We start from the raw sequence: 21,081 nt of genomic DNA, 5'->3' as shown, positions 1-21,081 counted from the left end.
TCAAAAGTAAGAGGGAAAATCCCAGACTTTCCCCGAGTTTCTGGAATTACAAGCTCCATCCATAAGGTTTTATGTTTGACAGAAACCCCCTCATGTTTTCAACCCTACCGAGGTTTTTTGTCAAGGTTTCTGTCAAATTTATATAGTACAGGGTAGGAAACATGAGGGGGTTGCTGTCAAGCATAAAAGCATTTGGATGATGCTTGTAATTCTGCAAATTCTTTAGAGAAGCATTTGCAATTCACCTCACCTCTATTACTAAATAGTGGTTTTTATCAGCTCTCTGTAAGTTAGTTGCTACCATGCTGTCCCAAGTCTTTTCCCATTCCCTAGCCAACTAGAAACTCTCCAAATTGAGTAGATGTTGATATTTCTATCATGGATGGTGATTCTGACAGGCTGACTTGAGACCTATTCAACCTCGGGGCTAGACTGGTTCAGGTCAAAGAAAAAACAAAGAAAAAACCTGGTCTTTAATCTATTGACCTTTTTTTTATTTTTTCGAAATTTCAAAAGAAAATATTTTAAACTTGGGATGTTGAAAAGAATAATGCAATGACATTTACAAAAAAGTTGCTATTTCCATCTCCCAAATTTTCCCTGTAAACAGTTAACAGTTGGGACCATAATTTTTATCTCTGGATACTGCTCAAACCGTGGATGTAAATCAATAAATTTTTACTCTTTAATCAACCAACTGGCTAAATTAAAATACAAGTATAATGATCAAGACAATTGAATTCGAGTATGGACTTTGAATGGTTGAGAGTCGACCTGTCACACATCGTGCACAAGTAAGGAAAATTTTTTTTAACGTTTCTTCTACTTAGCTTCTAGACTCCCATATCTTCCTTGCAATCATCAACTACAGTTCGTTAGATTGCCATATCGTGAGAGAAAATTCTGACCCTTGACAAAATGAAAGAATCAAACCCTAGAGAACAATTGGCCTCCGTCGAAATGCTGGAAGGTGAACTTGAGATGGTGATGTTCCTAGAAAACAAAGGATGCTTCCTCTAGAGAGCCTTGTTAAATATATAGATTTGCTTACCCTAATCTTAGTAAGCAGCTGACTGTCTGACACAAACCTTGTCTTGAATAGTAGACGATAACGCATGCAAGGTTTGATGACTGTTTACCAAGAAGAGAGTTTGAAAGGAAGAGTCTGAGCCATGAACGTGTGTATTGCGTCATTTGCGAACTCTAATCGCCTTAATCATGCAAACAAGATGAATGACTGGCACAAACCTTGTCTTGAATAGTTGATAATAATACATACAAATTTTTAAGACTGTTTACCAAGAACAAGATTGAAAAGGTAAACTCGAAGCCATGAACGTGCCCTGAAATTTAATTTGTTGACCAATCAATGATCATTAATTAGACGGTATTAAGACTTAACTGAATATTAACTGAATTGAATTTGGGCTACGTAGGGTAAGATTTTTGTTTGGTTCCAACAAGCAATCTATCTTTATGTAAAAGCTGTTCTTTTGGCTGTCATAGCAAATGTGATGCCAATGTAGTTACAAGCTTGAGTATTCTATGGTCATTAACTACATTTATTTTGATTCAGTCAAGGTAAACGATGATGAAACGTTGTATCTTTATAGAGCTGTGCCCTTATAAGTAAGAGTCCTTTCCTTTCTAGATTAATCCACGTTGTATCTTAGTTTTCTCATGCTCCTGTTCTTTCCCTGTGTTCATCTGCTCTAGTCATTTTGCTTTTGGCTAGTCTGTTGGTTTTCTCATGCTACATATTTTCCATTTGATCCTTGTTATCCTCCCTTTTTATCTAAAATATAAGAAAAAGCTAAAATTGTCTTTTAGGCACACAAGAAGATGAGAAAAAACCTTTCAAATCCTGTTCCATCTTTCTTTTTCTTTCTTTCTTTGAAGTTTTTCTTCATAGCCATTGGGGTGGCCCAAGACACAACATCTATCCCTGTGAATGTTGGTGTCGTTCTTGACTTGGATGATGTTTTGTATGGAAATATCGGGTTGAGTTGCATCAACATGGCCCTTTCAGACTTCTATGCCAGTCACAGTGACTACAAAACCAGACTGGTCCTCACCACCATAGACTCCAAGAGAGATGTTGTTGGTGCAGCTGCAGCAGGTTCTCTCTGCCCCCTCTCTATTTCATCAGCAGCATGCTCTAATTCCGAATCACTGTTTAATATTTTGGACCTATGATTAACCTTCTTGTGCAACAATCTAGTGATGGATATTGTATATCTGCTTTACTTAAATGAGGCGATCAACCTGCAAGGCCGCAACCTCTCTTTGTCTGTTCATAGGAATCCACCTAAAAACCCAGGTCTTCATAAGCCACGACTAGTTGCTTTTAAAAGTCATCTATGTATGCTGTGTTCTCTCTGTGTTATGATATTGTAGACTAGATATATTCTACTTCACAATGGAGGCGTTAGAACTGGTCCACTTGGTACTTCATCACTCTGCTGCACAAAGATCATTGACTTCACAGAAGTATTAAAAGTTCAAAAGGAAAAGACATGCTACAAAATCTTTGTTTGGGAACTTGTGGTTAGTGGATATGATTCAATACCACTATATTCTTGACATCAAAATTCTTATCTTATATAAAGCACTAGCATGCTTTCACTAGAATTTTCCATCAGTCTTTATTGATTATGATAGAAAGATATCAATTATAATTGTTCTTTCTTATCCCCTTTTAAAACACAGCCCTGGATTTGATAAAAAATGTGGAAGTGCAAGCAATCATAGGGCCAACTTCATCAATGCAAGCCAAATTTGTTATTGAACTTGGAGAAAAAGCTCAGGTGCCCATCATATCATTTTCGGCATCAAGTCCATCTCTTACTTCAATCAGGAGTCCATATTTTATTCGAGCTACTCAAAATGACTCGACTGAAGTGAATGCCATAACTGCATTAGTTCAAGCCTTTGGATGGAGAGCAGCAGTGCCCATCTACATTGACAACGAGTATGGAGAGGGAATCATTCCTTATTTGACTGAGGCCTTGCAAGCAGTTGATGCTCGTGTCCCTTATCAGAGTGTCATTTCTCCATCAGCTACTGACGATCAAATTGTCAAGGAGCTTTACAAGTTGATGACAATGCAGACTAGAGTTTTCATTGTGCACATGTATCAATCTCTTGGCACTCGGCTTTTTGCCAAAGCGAAAGAGATTGGAATGATGAGTGAAGGATATGTTTGGATCATGACTGATGGTCTGACTGCTGATTTATTGAGTACACCTAATTCCTCTGTCACCGATACAATGCAAGGGGTACTGGGTATTAAACCTCATGTTCCAAGGACAAAAGAGCTCAAAGATTTTCGAGTTCGGTGGAAAAGGAAATTTCAACAAGATAATCCTGACATCATTGATGCTGAGTTGAACATATATGGACTATGGGCCTATGATGCTGCAACGGCGTTGGCCTTTGCAGTTGAGAAAATGGAAAATTTTGGCTTCCAAAAGGTAAATGTTTCTAGCAATTCATCAACAGATCTTGCCACTCTTGGAGTCTCTTTAAATGGTCCAAACCTTCTTCAAGCTTTATCAAACACTAGCTTCAAAGGCCTTTCGGGAGATTACCTTTTTGTTGATGGGAAGTTACCAGCATCAGCCTTCCGGATAGTTAATGTGAATGGCAATGGAGGAAGAACGGTTGGATTCTGGACACCAACGAAAAGACTTGTGCAAACATTGAATTCAACAACAACTAAAAGTATGAATTCGTCTTCTGTGTCTGGTATTTCAACTGTAATATGGCCTGGTGATAACACTGCTGTTCCCAAGGGTTGGGAGATTCCATCAAACGGGAAGAAGTTGAAAATTGGAGTGCCAGTAAAGGATGGCTTCAGTCAGTTTGTGTCAGTGACAAGAGATCCCATCTCTAACACCACAACAGTCAAGGGATACTGCATAGATGTTTTTGAAGCTGTAGTGGGATCATTGCCTTACGCTCTGCCTTATGAGTACATCCCCTTTGCAAATCCTGATGGAGGAACTGCTGGAAATTATGATAGTCTGGTCTATCAAGTGTACTTGCAGGTAAACGTTCTTCATAACCTTGTCTAATTACACTGCAATCATTCAACATAAAATCTGAATCTTGCTTAGGCAGAAGTTGGTGAATATTTAATTTCATGGCTACCACCAACAGAATTATGATGCTGTGGTGGGAGATACAACCATCGTCTTGAACAGGTCCTTGTATGTTGATTTTACCTTGCCTTACACGGAAAGTGGTGTCTCCATGATCGTTCCTATCATAGAAAACAATAACAAAAATGCATGGGTTTCCTTGAGGCCTTTGACATGGGACCTTTGGGTCACAAGTTTTTGTTTTTTCATTTTCATTGGATTTGTGGTCTGGGTTCTTGAACACAGAATAAATGAAGATTTTCGAGGCCCTCCTTCACATCACATTGGCACTAGCTTTTGGTTTTCCTTCTCAACCATGATTTTCGCTCAACGTAATTTCCCCTCCTCTTTTAAATTTATTGTCTCCTACCCTTAACATATACGTTACTGATATCTCAAACACCTAGCTGATTTCATCTTTATACTTCACTGATTCCCCTTTTGAACTATACTTGCAGGGGAGAGAGTGCTTAACAACCTGTCTAGAGTAGTGCTTATCATATGGTGTTTCGTTGTGCTGATCTTAACACAAAGTTATACTGCCAGTTTAACAAGCCTACTCACAGTCCAGCGGCTACAGCCTAAATTTACTGATGTAAATGAGCTCATTAAGAAGGGGGAGTATGTTGGCTACCATGAAGGTTCTTTTGTTCTGGGAATCTTGTTAGAGTTGGGTTTTGACAAGTCAAAGCTCGTGATGTATAATTCAGCTGAAAAATGTGATGAACTTTTCTCCAAAGGAAGTGGAAATGGTGGTATTGCAGTTGCTTTTGATGAAGCACCATATATGAAGCTCTTTCTGTCGAAGTATTGCTCCAAATATACCATGATTGATCCCACATTTAAAATGGCTGGTTTTGCCTTTGTAAGTTCACTTCTCTATCTCCATTTCTCTCAGTGGCTCACGTAAGTGTATAGATTCATATGTCCATATACTTTCAGGTCTTCCCTAAAGGTTCTCCTCTAGTACCTGATGTATCAAGGGCAATTCTAAATGTGACTGAAGAAGATAAAATGAAGCAAATCGAGGATGCATGGTTTGGAAAACAAAGCAGCTGTCCAGATTCCAGCACCTTAATTTCATCAAAGAGCCTTAGCCTCAAGAGTTTCGGGGGATTATTTTTAATTGCAGGAATAGCTTCACTTTCAGCTCTCTTAATCTTCACAGTCAAGTTTGTTTACCAGGAAAGGAGAGTCTTGAGTCCTGATGATCCCAGAGATTCAATGTGGCGCAGAATACAAAATTTGTTCATAATTTTCAATCAAAGGGACCTAACAGCTCATGCATTCAGAAAAAATGAAGTGAATGACAGAAGTGGTATTAATCTGCCTCATGCGGGCGAGCCAAGTCCATGGGCCAATTCAGTCCACACAGAATTTCCTGGAGATCCACCCTCTTCAGAGTATGATTCAACTCCCAATAGGCAAGAATCTCAAGAGTTCGTAATAGATATCGATCAGCTTAACAACCCATTTGAAGAGAGCCAAACAGCTTTTGACATAGCCTGTAGATTACAAAATTGATTGCTTAAAACTTGTGACACGAGTAGGTATGGTACTTGCAGCATTGAAAAGTAATTGTACTTAGGGTAAATACTAGAGTGCTGATGATTTGAGTTGGAACATCGGTGCAATGCAGATGGCTTTCAGAACAAATGGATTCGATGACATAGCGAATCCCATGTAATTAGAATGATATCTAGTTTCATCTCACTCTATATTTAATATTTAGATCAAACAATCTTACCTTTGCTTGAACTAGAATAGTCTGCCATTAGCATTATATCTTGATCTTTCTTTCGCATCCATTCCTCTTGAAAGATGTTTCTCATTCCCAACTATCAACTTAAGCAGAAGGCCTTACCATTCATGGTCGATAATTTTCAGCCTGTAACTATATGCCGAAGACCGAATTTGGTACTCTGACAAAAACTGAAACAATCGTTCTCTGAGAACAGTGGATATCTATCTAATGCAGGAACCAAGCTTAGTCAGTCAAGCTGGCTACAGGAAATGAGAACCGGAACCTTCATTAAGGACACCCCCCCTGCTGATTATCTTCATAGGACTATCGTTTTAGTTGTTTCAAGGGTAAGGGTATCGTCAATCAGGCCATAGGTTTCGTGCAGCGAGACCAGTCGATATTGCCAGTATTGGAGCAAAAGGTGGACGCAGCAACCTCAATATCGGGCAACGACGCAGCGAGATAAAAGGGAGGCTGATCACCGATTTTTTCATACATTATTAAGGGTTTGTTTTATTTTATTTATGATGTTTGTCATTAATTTTTAACTATGGGTATTTTCAAAACTCATAAATATTAGATAGCAAAACAAATATATGATATTCTTAATTCTAATTCCATTAAATAAACTAATAAATTGAATTTAAAATAAAACATACATATATTTTTATTTTTTTAAAAGAAAAAAATATATCTAATACCAAATTTATATTTTACAATAAAAATTTACAAATAAAATATATAAATATGAGAGACATATAAATAAATTCAAAGGTCCATAAATTTTTTAAAATTCTCTAATATAAAAAAAAATTTAATTGGTCAAATATTAAAATAAAATAAAAAGGATTGAGTCAGCTGGGCTCAAGTCTATCCCAGCTTTTTCTCTTTTTATTTTTATTTTTAAGTTGAATTTAACCCGGTCACAGGTACAAGCCAGCGACCCGGCTGGCTGAGGCACAAAGCACGCGTGATTTATTTTTCACGCGTGCATGAACAGTGCGAAGGTAATTAAATTACCTTCGCACAGTGTCAATTCTCATTTGCAGATTTTGAGAATGCAAGATTTTGAGAAGGCAAATGGACGCACCTGGTTCTGAAAGGATGAAGATGATGGCAATTCTGGTTTTGGTTTCTTGCGTTTTCTTTTTCTTTTTCTGGCCTTTCTCTCTGGGTTTCCTCCTTTGCTTCTGTTTTTTCATTTTGTTGCCTCTGGTGGAGATCAAGGGACAAAAGCGATGGATACTGGTTCTCTGTGTTCCTTCCTTTGCTGGTGGGTTTCTCGTTCTTCTGTTCCTTTGCTCCTGGGTCTCTCTTTCTCCTGTCCCCCCCTCTCCGTTCTGTTCTTCTTCTGTGTAAGCCCCTTTGTGTTTGTTCCCTGTTATTTGTTCGTTCTTCGCTCTGGGAAAAAGCCCCGGTTCCCCCTGTATTTTTTTTTCAGCTTCTCTGTTTTTTTCGTCTGTCGGTCCCTCTCCACCGTTTTTCGTGTTTTTTTGCTCCCCTGGTTAGCGGCCTTTCTCTGGCTTTTATAAGGCCAGAGAGTGCCATGCGGTCGAAGCTTGGTAACGGCATGCATCATGGGGGCGAGGGATAGTAGCCGTGAGACGTGCCCCATGACTGAAACAGTTTTAGTGACTTTACTGCTGAAACGGCTCTGCTGCTGAAGCCATCTCTGAGGAAGAAGGCAATGAATATTTTTTTTCTGAAACGGCTCCGTTTTCCGAATTCAAATGGCTATTTTCGATTTGGTCATTGCGTTTTGCAATGTTGTAATCAAGCCCTGGTTAAATTTTAATTGGAACCCTAGATTTTAGCGCAATTTACAAGACAGTCCTTGTATATTCTGAATCATTCAATTTAGTCTTGGCCTTTAGTATTTTTTAATTAAACTTTTAATTTTATTAATTAAATTAATTTTAAGTTTCATTAAGTTTTTAAATTTATTTATTTTTCAATTAATTTCTTGATTTGATTAATTAAACTAATTTAAAATTTAATTAAGTCTTAAAATTTTTAATTTAGGTTGTCTTAAGTTTTATTTTTATATATATTTTTTGTTTTTACTTTTTCATTATCATTTTTTTTATTTTTTATTATTTTTATAAAAAATAAAATAAAATAAAAATAAAAATAAAAAATTAGGTTACCTTAGGGATGATGAATGAAGGCTATGTGTGGATCGCGAATGATTGACTGACTGCATCTCTCTCAAGTTCACCAGATCCTTCTGTCATCGATGCATGCAAGGAGTGTTGGGTGTCAAACCTTTTGTTCCAAAAACAAAGGAGCTAGAAAATTTTCAGTTTCGGTGGAAAAGGAACTTCCAGCAAAGATAATACAAGCCTACGATGCTACTGTAGCATTGGGCATGGCAATAGAAAAAACAGTTAAAAAATCATCTTAACTTAATAATTTAAATTGTTAGGTGAGATTTCACAATATAATTTATATTATTTTTTAACACATTTTTTCAAGTGAAAGTCTTCTGAATTTGAAACTTATACAAACTTACATTATCTTGTGTTTAATTTTTATCAAATAAATAGAGATAGTGAGATTCAAACTGGAGACCACTTGATTATCAAAGCTCTGATATCATGTTAAAGAACCATCTCTACTCAATAACTTAAACTGTTAGGTAAGGTCGTAGGATATGATTTATATTATTCTCTAATAAAAACTAGTACTGCAAACTTAGGCTTTCAAAAGGCAAATCTTTCTAATACTTAAGCAACTCATCTTGAAAATCTTCGGGTCTTTTAAAATGATCCAAACCTTGCCTGAGCATTGTAAAATGCTAGTTTTATAATTCTTGTCATAACTCAATTTTTGAATAAATAATAAAAAATTGAATGGATAAAAATATATTTGAGAATAAGGTTAAAACAACATAAATTTAAAGTTTGAGGATGAAATTATTAAATTTAAGAGTCAATTGGTCAGAAATTAAAGAATTAATAAGTTTGAAAATTTAATTAAAATTTGAATTATTTTAATTAATGAAATCAAGAGCTTAATTGAAGAATTAATGAGTTTGAGGACTTAATTAAACTTTGATTTAATTAATTAAAGAAATCAGGGATTTAATTGAAGAAATATCAAAGTTTGGAGTTGATTCAAGGAAACATTGCTAGAAAATTAAAGTTCAAGGACCAAATTGAATAGTCCAGAAACTCAGGACTGTTGTGTAAATGGCGCTATAATTCAGGGGTTCAAATTGAAATTAATCCAAGGGCACAATTAGAAATTAATTATTACTGATTAAGATCCCAATTGTTGAGTTTAAAATGGTTAGGGGCCAAAGTGAAAAATAGCCATTCCCGAGGACACAAACGGCGCCATTTGCAAGCACTGTTCATCTCCCTTTCGTTTCGCACTGAGAAAGCCGATTCAACAGGAAATCTGCAGCAAATCGTGGACCACGTATCCTGCCCACGATCCCGTTCGTGATTTAAATAACAGTCTTGCAGAGACAGGACTGGTTTTGAAGCTCTCGAGCTCTATAGAAAGGAGAGCTGAAGCGGGAGAAGCAGGGGGAAAAAGAACGAAACAGGAGCCGAGAACCAGAGAAAAAAATGGAGAGGCAGAGCACGAACCAAACAGAAAAAAACACAGGGGACGTCGAACAAAGAATAAACCCAGACGAGGAAAGAAAAGCAGAGGAACAACACAGAGAGGAGAATCGGTTCTGCCACTGCTTTCATCCCTGCAGAAAACGACCCAAAAATCAGTATCCACAGAAAGCCGGCGTGGAGAAGGAAAGAAAAGCAGAGGAGCAACACATAGATAAGGATTGGCCCTGTCAATGCTTTCATCCCTGCAGAAAACGACCCAAAAATCAGTATCCACAGAAAGCCGGCGTCTTCATCATCTTCTTAGTTCCTTCATCATCTCAAAAGCTGCTGAAAAACGAAAGAAGCAGAGGAAAGCAGGAGGCAAGCCACCGCGCTGCCACCGCGCTGCCACCATCCCCACCGTCTCCAGAGAACAGGTAAACCATTTTTCTTTCTTTTTTTGTACATTCATTTTGAATAGAACGTTGCACTGTGCGAAGGTAAATTAATTACCATCGGGCACTGTGCATGCACGCGTGGAGCCACTCCACGCGTGCTTCTTGCTTGACCCAGCCCAAGCCAGTGACCGGGCCGGCTGACTGGGTTTAGCCTAACATATATGGACTGAGTTAAATTTAGTAAAAAAACAATAAAAAAATAAAAAATATATGTATGCATAAAAAATATATATAAATTTATTTTATTGGTTTATTCACTGACGCTAGAGTCATGAATAAAAATATTGATTTAATTTTTTTTAAAATTATTTAGCTATATAAAAATAAAAAATATGTGTATGGGTAAAAATAAATTTATTTTTATTTGTTTATTCATTGATGTTAGAATCAGGAATAAAAAAAATACTAATTTAAATTTATTTTGTTTCAATAGCTACTAATATTTACCGACACCAGAGTTGGAAGTATTCGTAGTTGAATATTTACTGGTGTCAGAGTTAGAAATATTACATTCAAATTATCATAGCGTAAACCAACAAAATGCTAGCAATTTATGACAAAATCAGCAATGCAATCTGCCTTAAGCAAGACGTTTAAGAGGTGATAATATCTTTCTTTTTACGTAACCAGTTTCGTACCATAGAATCTCTGTTGACTAGTTAGGGTCTCTAGTAACTATAATACTAGGTGATAACTCCTTAAACAAGATTATTCCCCGTCAAAGAATAGGATGATAGAAATCCATTCTTTCCATGAAAAATTTTAAGGCCGTCGCGATATCGGGTGCGACAGGTCTGACAGGAGATTTCCGGTTCATTAATGGGCAGCTACAGTTATTGGCTTTCCAAATAGTTAAAATGAATGAAAATGAAGCAAGGAGGGTTGGATTTTGGACGCCGAGAAAGGGAATCACATAAACCCTTAACTCGACAACAAATACCACTAGAACATATTCTACTTCGAAGTCCAGTCTTGCGCCTGCTACATGGGCAGGGGATTTAACTTCTACTCCCAAAGGCTGGGAGATTCCTACAAATTGGAAGAAGTTGCAAAGGTGACGAGAGATTTCAGTTGCAATATGACAACAGTCACGGGATACTGCGTAGATATTTTTGATGCTGTAGTTGAAGCATTACCTTATGCCATGACTTATCAGTATATCACCTTTGCTAAGCCTGACGGCAAGTTTGCTGGAACTTACAATGATCTTGTTTATCAAGTGAACTTAAAGGTAAAACTGATCTTCTCTCATCTTTTTTCCATACACCGTAACACTATGTTATGCACCACCATATTAGCCTCATACCTGTACATAATGCATCATACCTTACACTGTAACAGAAGCATGATGCCGTGGTCGGAGACACAACTATTATTGCAAACAGGTCTAAGCATGTCGATTTTACGTTGCCTTACACGGTAAGTGGTGTCTCAATGATCGTTCCAATCAAAGGCAACAGAAACAAAAATGCTTGGGTTTTCTTCAAGTCCTTGACCTGGGACCTATGGGCGACAACCTTTTGTTTCTTTGTTTTCATTGGATTTGTGGTCTGGGTTATCGAGCACAGAATAAATGGAGATTTTCGAGGCTCTCCTTCACATCAAGCAGGCACTAGCTTTTGGTTTTCTTTCTCAACCATGGTTTTTGCACATAGTAATTTCTTTCACCTTTTGATTTATAGTACTTGAATTGAAAGTTGCAAGCACTTTATTTATCTGAAACAAAGACTTGATGCTTATGATGCAAGTACTTGATTTGAAGTTTTATTACTTAATATATTTTCTTCAAGTACGTAGTCTTTTTTTTAGAGGTTTATAATTCCTTAGATAATTTAAAAAACTAACTCTAACCAATTAAAAAAATCTGAAAATAAAAATAAAACAATAAAAATCATAAACAAAATAGGAAATTTGAAAAAACAAATCCCAAACATCACCTTTTAAGCCTAATTTGAAGTTTTTTTTGGATGGTGGTTAGTGTCAAATTTAAGCACAATCAAATGGTGGTTGGATCGAAATTGATGGACCTTTTCATCAAGCCAATCACTTCTCGCAACCCATGCCTTTTCTTTTCTTGTGCTTAGCTCCATCCTATTGGTCCAAAAAATCCTTGCAAAGCTATTCAATTATACAAGTTATGACAACCGATAAGAACCAACTGCATCATCAGGTCATAACATATATATGATAGTGAACATGTACAATTACAAATTCCCAGTAGTGAGAAGTTATCCCATGGACCTGTTCATAGCCAAACCAGTTACATTAGACATCCATTACAGGGTTCACTTTACAAACCATTCAGATATTTCTGTACTAGATGAACCTGGTCTTTGTGGTAATGTTTTCCAGTTGTTTTTTTCTCCTACTGTCGATCAACGTATGCAGATGGGCTAACCATTCAAAGCCGATCATTTCCAGCCTATAGCTATATGCTGAATGAGACAAAATCTGACACTCTAACCAAAATGAAAGAATCAATACTCCCTCCCCAAGAACAGTGAAAATCTTTATGCAGGAACTCAGATTAATTAGTCAGTGCACCTGGCTGCAGAAAAAGATGAGAACTGAACCCGGCATTAGGTAAACCAAACCCCTTGTCAATTAGCTTCACATGATCACCCTTTTATTTTGGTATCTACAGTAAGGATATCCTTAAACCTAAACTTTCACTCATCAAGACCGAATCTGAATCTTATGTTGATATTGCAAGTATTGGACCGAGAATGAGACGCAGCAACCTTAATATTGGGCGTTGACTTTGCAGGTTTTTTTTTTTTGTCTACGACAGCAGGACATGCAGGATGTTTCCTGGAAAGAGAGATACGGTGTCATGCTCTCATTTGCGGAATAGAATTATTAGAGATGCATAGATTTACAGCGATTATCTTTGAATTTCATTCTTCTGTGCCACGGTCTTTCGCGGTTATTCAATGGATGACCAACGTACACAAACCTTGACTTGCATTGTAGGCAACAACATATGCACTCTTTCATAATAGTCAACCTTGACTAATTAAATTTACACTGCACTGCATAACTTGGGACTCAAGTTATAACCCTATAAAAAGATTTCAATTAGATATTTAAATTTAATGCAGAAACCAACCGTGTATACTTCTTGGGTTATAGAGAAGTACCTGTCCTTTTATTTTCAGGGTGCAACGAGAACGATGGTATCTTACAATTATTTTTGAAAAAATAAAGTCTTAAGTACTTTATTGGTTACAAAGGTGCACTACAGATCTCTCGGGGAAATAAAGATACTGCTGTCACTTAAATTGTAGCTTTATTAGCCTCAAAAGTTTAGGAGTTGTTTGGTAATCTATTCATTTTCTAATTTTTGATACATAAAAACTGACAAAAAGTTTTCAAAACTATTTTTTAAAAAAATTAAAACTCGTTTAACCTATTATTTAGGACTTTGATCGTGATTAGGCTAAAACCAAATTTGGAGCTCTCGGGTCGCTTAAAGATTGAATCCAGAGCGCCTTTGAGGCTTAGGTCAATACTGGATACCGTGGGGGTTGGATTGAGCCAAAACTAGGTCCAAGACGCCCTAAGGGCTGTGTAGGGTCGAGCCACAATGGGTCTTTGATGCCCTAGTGGTTGAGTTGGGATCGATCCCAAGCGCAAGTGGTCCTAGACCAAGTATCAAGTGTTGGCAGGGTCAGGCCCGAATCGGCCTCAGGTGATGCAGGTCGGGGCTGAGACTAGGTGTGAACATTATTGGCTACACTAGGATCAGTTTGAATTAAAATAAAGGCAACCAGGAATCGAGATGATGTAGGGTGTATGGCATCTAAGAATAAGACTAGAATGTTTGGAGATTTCAATCTAATAAATGATTATGATTTATATTATTTTCTAACATATCTTTTTAAGTGAAAGCCATTTGATCTTGAAACTTAAATAGACTCATATTATTTTGTATTTAATTTTTATCATATAAATAGGGATGGTTAGATTTAAACTCGTTACCGCTTGATTATCATGACTCTAATACTATATCAAGAAACTATCTTATTTCAATAGCTTAAACTGTTAAATGAAATCTCTAAATATAATTTATATTATTCTCTAAACAGAATCAAACAAGTTTATATTCAAAATATCATAATTTAAGACTGGAGCAATCAAGAATTGAGTCAGCACCGAGTAAAAAATAGTACCGTAATTTACTACTTTACATGAATATTACTTTCACTGATTTAAATATCCAAATGAGAGTAAGTATATATTTCTTTTTAAAAATGCTCAACCAAATAAGTTTTATGAGTTTAAAAACAAGAAAATTGCAAATAAAAATAAAAAACTAGAAAGAGAAACAAAAACCGAACAATACCAAACGATCTTCATTCTTTTCACCCTCCCATTTTTTTTTTACATGTTATAACATTGTTTAGTGTTTTTGAGATTAAAACACTTGACCAAACATTTCTTTTTATAGGTTTGACAAACAATTTTATTATAACTGTGTTATCCAAAGGTTTAAATAGATAAATCTTTCAAAAATAAATAAATAAATAGAAGGAAAAACACCAATTAGAGATAATTGAGTCCATTATACAACTGTAAAAAGAAAATTCCATGGAGACCCTAATAGAACAGCCTTTTATTCATCTCTGGGACTTGGGGATATCGGTTCCTTCTTTATGTCGGTTCTGCTGGGGGCACTTAAAACCAGGTTTCTTGCGGGCAGGCTTCCTTCGGGGTAATCTTTCGTAAACAATGAATGGAATGTAGCACAAAGATGGTCAAAAATCGTAATTAGAATAAAAAGAAATAAAATAAAGAGTGTCAACTGTTGACTAAACGAGCTCATAATTTAGAAGTGATTGTTTGGATTATCACAATTTGTTTTTTTCACTACTTCAAACAATACAGCTGGCCACTGATCTCCATGAACACTGTTCTAAATTCTTCAATTTTTAATGTCAAAATGTCAAATTCCACGATCTTATAAATGCTTAGTTAACCCGTAAATCAAGAAGTACTAACCAACATCTCAATGGAAACAAATATGAGGGGAAACCCACCTTCAAATCAAGTTCTCCCATTCCTTTCTTTCCTTTCTGTCCATATTTTCTTCATAGAATTGGCATTGGCTCAAAACACAACGTTTATTCCAGTGAATGTAGGTGTGGTTCTTGACTTGGATTATTTGGAAGCAAATATTGCATTGAGTTGCATCAACATGGCCCTCTCAGACTTCTATGCCACTCATGGAGACTACAAAACCAGGATGGTTTTGACCACCAGGGACTCCAAGAAAGATGTTGTTGCTGCAGCTGCTGCAGGTTCTCTCCATTTCTTCTCTCCGACCTTAATTTCAATATCTAGTATCTGTTTGCTCTATTTTCGGTCATATATTGCTTATAATTCCTTTGGACTGATTATTAAAAAAGCTCTGACAGAAAAATTCAGGCCTTAATTATGTTGCATAGTTATAAGACTCCGTTTAAGGTTTGACCCGATGCAAGGCTTGAGTAGCGGGTCGGCCGAGTCAACTCACTCAAGGTTTTATTTTTTTTAAGAATGATGTTGCTTTATTATTTTTAAATGAAATAATATGGTTTTGGTAAAAAAAATCTAGTTTAAAATAAAATCTAGTTTAAAGTGAATTTTGTATCAACAAGTCACCAAGTTGAGACTCTCTAGAGGGGCAATGTTTTATAACTATTATGATTTGCAGTGTTATTATGTTCTGCTGGGAATGCAGTCCCTGGGGTCATGAACGCATAATATATGATTAGTCTTGGTATTATAATGAGTATGTCATCTGTCAAATATATGTATTCTCTGAAAGCATAAGAAATTTTTTTTCTATTTTTTTATAACTGAAAAAGGCAGCACTTTTTAATATGCATGAACTTACATGCATAAAATAGATTAAAAAAAATAAAATTAGAGTTTCACTAGATGTCTGAAGTTGAAGAAATTTTTTTACTACATGGACCAAGCTGTTCAAAGCCAAGACAGATGATAAAGAGATATAAGAATTTAGAGAGAGAGCTACATTTTACATATACAGAGTAATTAGGCCATTAGGACTTCCCATCAGATTTGCCAAAAACTCCAGTACTCCTAGTCCTGAGCACGATTGAGTTTTTGATTAGATCATCAGGTTATTTAGATTAATTATCAAACTTATTCGAGCTATTTTTTTTAATAATAATTAAGATATTATTGATGAACCAGTTTACTATTGTAAAACTAGAATTTAAAAAATATGTCTATGACCATGCATAAGCCTAGTATCACATGCAAAGAGGCAAAATATATAGTCATGATCTGCCCATCTTTACAAGTCAATCGCATAAATCTAGCTACCAGCTGGAGATAAAAAAAAGAGAGGCAGTAACAAGAGAAATCTTAATGATTGCTTGCTATGATTTACTGTTAGTAGGGTACTCAATCTGTCTACTTGTTAGTTATGAGTTACTTCTTTAGAGTACCTTGATTTCGATTTTTCTCTAGTCTTTCTCATATAAAAGATATGATTTATTGGTTGGATTACCAACATATTCTTGATATGAGTATGCATAAATCTATTCCATTAATCTTTAATCATTAAAAAGAAAAATGCTAAGTCGATCCTTTTGTTCTCGATCACCTTTGTAAATCGCAGCCTTGTACTTGATAAAGAATGTGGAAGCGCAAGCAATCTTGGGGCCGACAACATCAATGCAAGCTAATTTTGTTATTGGTCTAGGAGAAAAAGCTCAAGTGCCCATCATATCATTTTCTGCATCAAGTGATTCTCTTACTTCCACCAGGAGTCCCTATTTTTTTCGAGCTACACAAAATGACTCAAGTCAAGTCAATGGCATTGGAGCATTATTTCAAGCCTTTGGATGGAAAGAAGCAGTACCTATCTACATGGACAACGAATATGGAGAGGGAGTTATACCGTATTTAACGGATGCTTTGCAAGCAGTTGAGGCTCATGTACCCTACCGGAGTGTCATTTCTCCATCGGCCACTGATGATCAAATTGCTGAGGAGCTTTACAAGTTGATGACAATGCAAACAAGAGTTTTCATTGTGCACATGTTTGCCTCTCTTGGCGCTCGGCTTTTTGTCAAAGCTAAAGAGATTGGGATGATGAGTAAAGGCTACGTTTGGATCATGACTGATGGGCCGACTGTAGGTCTCTCAACCTCACCAGATCCTTCTGTCATTGATTCTATGCAAGGGGTACTGGGTATTAAACCTTATATTCCAAAAACAACGGAGCTAGGAAATTTTCGGTTCCGGTGGAAAAGGAAATTCCAACAAGATAACGCAGACATGGTTGATGCTGAGTTAAACATTTATGCACTACAAGCCTACGATGCTACTGTAGCATTGGCCATGGCAATTGAGAACGCTGGTACAACAAACTTAGGCTTTCGAGAGGCAAATGTTTCTAACACTTCAGTAACTGATCTTGAAAACCTGGGAATCTCTCAAAATGGTCCAAACCTCCTCCGAGCATTATCAAACACTAGTTTTAAAGGTCTAACTGGAGATTTCTTCTTCATTAATGGACAGTTACAGCCATCGGCTTTTGAAATAGTTAATATGAATGGAAATGGAGAAAGGAGGATAGGATTTTGGATACCGAGAAAGGGACTCGCAAAAACCCTTAACTCGATAGCAAATACCACTAGTACTTATTCTACTTCCAAGTCCAGTCTTGCACCTGTTATATGGGCAGGGGATTCAACTTCTATTCCCAAGGGCTGGGAGATTCCGACAAATGGGAAGAAGTTGCGGATAGGAGTACCGAGATCAAGCACTTTCGGTCAATTTGTGAAGGTGACAACAGATCTCAATTCCAATATGACAACAGTCACAGGATACTGCATAGCTATATTCGAAGCTGCAGTTGACGCATTACCTTATGCCATAACTTACGAGTACATCCCCTTTGTCAAGCCTGATGGGAGGTCTGCTGGAACTTACAATGATCTGGTCTATCAAGTGTATTTAAAGGTAAAACCTCTCTCATGTTTCTATATTATGCTTCATCACATTAGCAGCATTCCTATAGGTAACGCATTACTGTAAACAGAGTTACGACGCTGTGGTCGGAGATACAACTATAATAGCCAACAGGTCCAAGTACGTCGATTTTACATTGCCTTACACGGAAAGTGGCGTCTCCATGATCGTTCCAATCAAAGACAGCAGAAACAAAAATGCTTGGGTTTTCTTGAAGCCTTTGACTTGGGACCTTTGGGTCACAAGCTTTTGTTTCTTTGTTTTCATCGGATTTGTGGTCTGGGTTCTTGAACACGGAATAAATGAAGATTTTCAAGGGCCTCCTTCGCATCAAATAGGCACTAGCTTCTGGTTTTCTTTCTCAACCATGGTTTTTGCTCATAGTAATTTCACTTCACCTCTTGAGTTTTTAGTTCTCAAAGCACTTGAATCTCAAACACTGACTTGATGTTTATGATACCAATGTTTTTTATGTTACAGGGGAGAGGGTGGTTAGCAACTTGGCTAGAATAGTTGTAACCATATGGTGTTTTGTTGTACTCATTCTTACTCAAAGCTACACTGCCAGCCTAAGTAGCGTGCTTACCGTTCAGCAGCTCCAACCTACAGTTACTAATGTTGATGAGCTCATTAAAAAGGGGGAGTTTGTGGGATACCAGCCGAACTCTTTTGTGTTGGGAATCCTGAAAAACTTGGGTTTTGATGACTCCAGGCTTATGGCTTATAATACTCCAGAAGAATGCGATGAGCTTTTTTCCAGAGGTAGTGGAAATGGTGGTATTGCTGCCGCATTTGATGAAGTGCCATACATGAAATTCTTTCTATCTATGTATTGCTCGAAATATACAATAATTGAGCCTACATTTAAAACAGGCGGTTTCGGGTTTGTAAGATCACTTCTCTTCCTTCCTCCTGCTCTTCTTGTCTCTATCTGATATATCCTTCGTGTATGAGCACACAAAATTTCTCATGTGGGATCATTCTTTTTTGCGTTTCAGGTCTTCCCTAAAGGTTCACCTCTTGTAGCTGATGTATCAAGGGCAGTTCTAAATGTGACCGAAGGAGATAAGATGAAGGAAATTGAGGATGCATGGCTTGGCACACAAAGCAGTTGTCAAGAATCCAGCACCTCAGTTTCATCTAATAGCCTTAGTCTCAAGAGTTTTTGGGGATTATTTCTTATTACTGGCATTGCTTCAATTTCAGCTCTCATGATCTTCACAACCATATTTGTTTACGAGCACAGAGCAGTACTCTTGCAGCCCTTTGATTTAAGAGCAACAACATGGAGCAGAGTTCTTGTTTTGTTCAGAATCTTCATTCAAATGGACTTAACATCAAGTAGAAGTGAGCTGAATCCGATCCACATAGCTATACCTGGAGATCTTCCATCGGCAGACAATGATGATGATCAAGATCCAAATGCACAACAACCCGATCAAGAGGAAGTACAAAATATCTATCAGCTTGTCGTCCCAAATCAAGAGCAACTCTAGGTGTGGTAGAAGATATTCTTAAAAAAACAAAACTGAACAAAAATTTGAGAGAAAGGATGTTTTTGCATTAAGTGTTTTCTCCAAGATACATTTTTATTCTTTTTTGCATTACATCTCTCAAATTCTGATTATAAAATTATTTATAGGTAAAAAGTCTTAGACAATCATATAATTAATTTAACAAAAGGAAAACCTAAACTGATAAGGAAAAGAATTCTGCCAACTCAACCGATTGATCATTTCTGAACCAGTCAACCGATTCATTTAATTCAACTGGTAGATCGGTTCCTTTATTTTTCAAAAAAACCAAAATTTGATTTATTTTCAACATTCTTCCTTAAACTTGATTTTTTTTATAACTACTAGCATATCTTTCGTCTTGGCAAAAACATCATGTTTGAGTGGCTTTCTTCATTTCTATGCTTTTTTTGGAGTCATGCCATTCAAGCCTTTCGTAGGATATCTATTTGACAATTAAAAACATAATCTACAGCTTCAACCCAAAACTTTTTACGCATCTTCTTAGTTTTAAATATGCTTCTTATCATGTTGAGAATTCTTCTATTTTTTCTCTCCACCACGCTATTTTGTTGTAGGGATCTAGGCAATATTAGAAGTCTTTTCATAACTTGAGCTTTATAAAACCCATTAGAACAAAATTCTTCTATTTTTTCTCTTCACCACTGCTACTGCAAACTAGTTAAAGTCAGCGAAGTTAAAGAATGGAAAACAACATGTACTTGAAGTTGCTTCTGCAACAAAAGAAACAGAGATGGTTGTTACTGTTAATATTATCTTCAACTATCTTGCTTCTTCTTATTGATATATGTGCCTTCCCATTTCCATCTTCTGACAATTGTCATTTCCAGCACATATTGCTCCACAGTAGCCATTCAACATAGGATGCTTCGTCGAAAGGATGCTCTACATTATCTTAACTAGTAAGAGAAATAGACGACTAAAGTATACAAATCTTGTCTTGAATCGAAGAAAATCAAGCGAGCACTGTTTGATGATTGTTTGCCAAGAAAAAAATCAAAAGATCCAAAAAAATATGATGATGTAAGGGAGAAAATATTGTATATTAGATGACACATTAGTGGTTTTTAAGCATAAATGATAGGATCGATTAAGACTTCATGGGATGATAATTAATTTATTGAATTAGCATTTTTCCCAGAAAAGTAGCTGCAATAAGGAATCAGATACCTGTCTTTCTTTGTTTTGTTGTTATAAGTATGATTAGGGCACTCTCTATCAGCTCTCCCTCTCAATCGAGTTTTAAATCAATTATTCACAGTCGGATTGATGTATTCATAAAAAAAAAAAGTTCTTACAATTTTATTTAGATTTGAATTGAAAATAATAATCCTGAAAACAAAACTATTTATCATTTAAGCCAACACTTCAAAAAGTCACTTCAAAAAGTCTAACCGATTGCGAAATGAGAGACAAAGGAACATATTTGATCAGAAACAGGCCCACTCAGACTAGCCAGGGGGAAAGTCATCTAAATACATGTCATCGATCTTGACATGAATAACAAGAAAAATAAGAAAAGGGAAATGACTATCAAAATGACTATAAGCTGCTGAAGTAAACCATGAAACAATTGATTTATTTAAACATTGTAAACAAGCTAGTTTTTGCTTGAGAAAATGCAAGTACTAACCTTATACATACATATTTTGCTTATCT

The 21,081-nt window shown here is 36.4% G+C and overlaps 2 protein-coding genes across 2 annotated transcripts; both read left to right on the top strand.

Annotated features, from left to right (window-relative positions):
• Positions 1-144: 144 nt before the first annotated feature.
• LOC133673921 (glutamate receptor 2.8-like) lies at positions 145-5,798 on the top strand. The gene is made up of 5 exons (XM_062094857.1): positions 145-2,119; positions 2,710-4,049; positions 4,162-4,474; positions 4,601-5,007; positions 5,085-5,798. Exons 1-5 carry the CDS (start codon positions 1,843-1,845, stop codon positions 5,664-5,666), a joined length of 2,919 nt encoding a protein of 972 aa, XP_061950841.1. The 5' UTR covers positions 145-1,842; the 3' UTR covers positions 5,667-5,798.
• Positions 5,799-14,910: 9,112 nt separating this feature from the next.
• On the top strand, positions 14,911-19,496 carry LOC133674910 (glutamate receptor 2.7-like). Its single transcript, XM_062096205.1, has 5 exons — positions 14,911-15,198; positions 16,530-17,878; positions 17,958-18,270; positions 18,368-18,774; positions 18,886-19,496. Exons 1-5 carry the CDS (start codon positions 14,922-14,924, stop codon positions 19,381-19,383), a joined length of 2,844 nt encoding a protein of 947 aa, XP_061952189.1. The 5' UTR covers positions 14,911-14,921; the 3' UTR covers positions 19,384-19,496.
• Positions 19,497-21,081: the final 1,585 nt, after the last annotated feature.

The sequence above is a fragment of the Populus nigra genome, chromosome 15, assembly GCF_951802175.1.
Source record: "Populus nigra chromosome 15, ddPopNigr1.1, whole genome shotgun sequence".
In the NCBI taxonomy this organism is placed as follows: Eukaryota; Viridiplantae; Streptophyta; class Magnoliopsida; order Malpighiales; family Salicaceae; genus Populus; species Populus nigra.
This window is presented reverse-complemented; position numbering and strand designations above follow the sequence as displayed.

What these genes read in the sequence shown, in the direction of transcription:
- LOC133673921 (XM_062094857.1), top strand. Translation starts at nt 1,843, where the DNA reads ATGAGAAAAAACCTTTCAAATCCTGTTCCATCTTTCTTTTTCTTTCTT. An exon ending in TGTTGGTGCAGCTGCAGCAG is followed by an intron (nt 2,120 to 2,709) that starts GTTCTCTCTGCC and finishes TTTAAAACACAG; the next exon opens with CCCTGGATTTGATAAAAAAT. An exon ending in AACCATGATTTTCGCTCAAC is followed by an intron (nt 4,475 to 4,600) that starts GTAATTTCCCCT and finishes CTATACTTGCAG; the next exon opens with GGGAGAGAGTGCTTAACAAC.
- LOC133674910 (XM_062096205.1), top strand. Translation starts at nt 14,922, where the DNA reads ATGAGGGGAAACCCACCTTCAAATCAAGTTCTCCCATTCCTTTCTTTC. An exon ending in TGTTGCTGCAGCTGCTGCAG is followed by an intron (nt 15,199 to 16,529) that starts GTTCTCTCCATT and finishes TGTAAATCGCAG; the next exon opens with CCTTGTACTTGATAAAGAAT. An exon ending in TCTATCAAGTGTATTTAAAG is followed by an intron (nt 17,879 to 17,957) that starts GTAAAACCTCTC and finishes TACTGTAAACAG; the next exon opens with AGTTACGACGCTGTGGTCGG.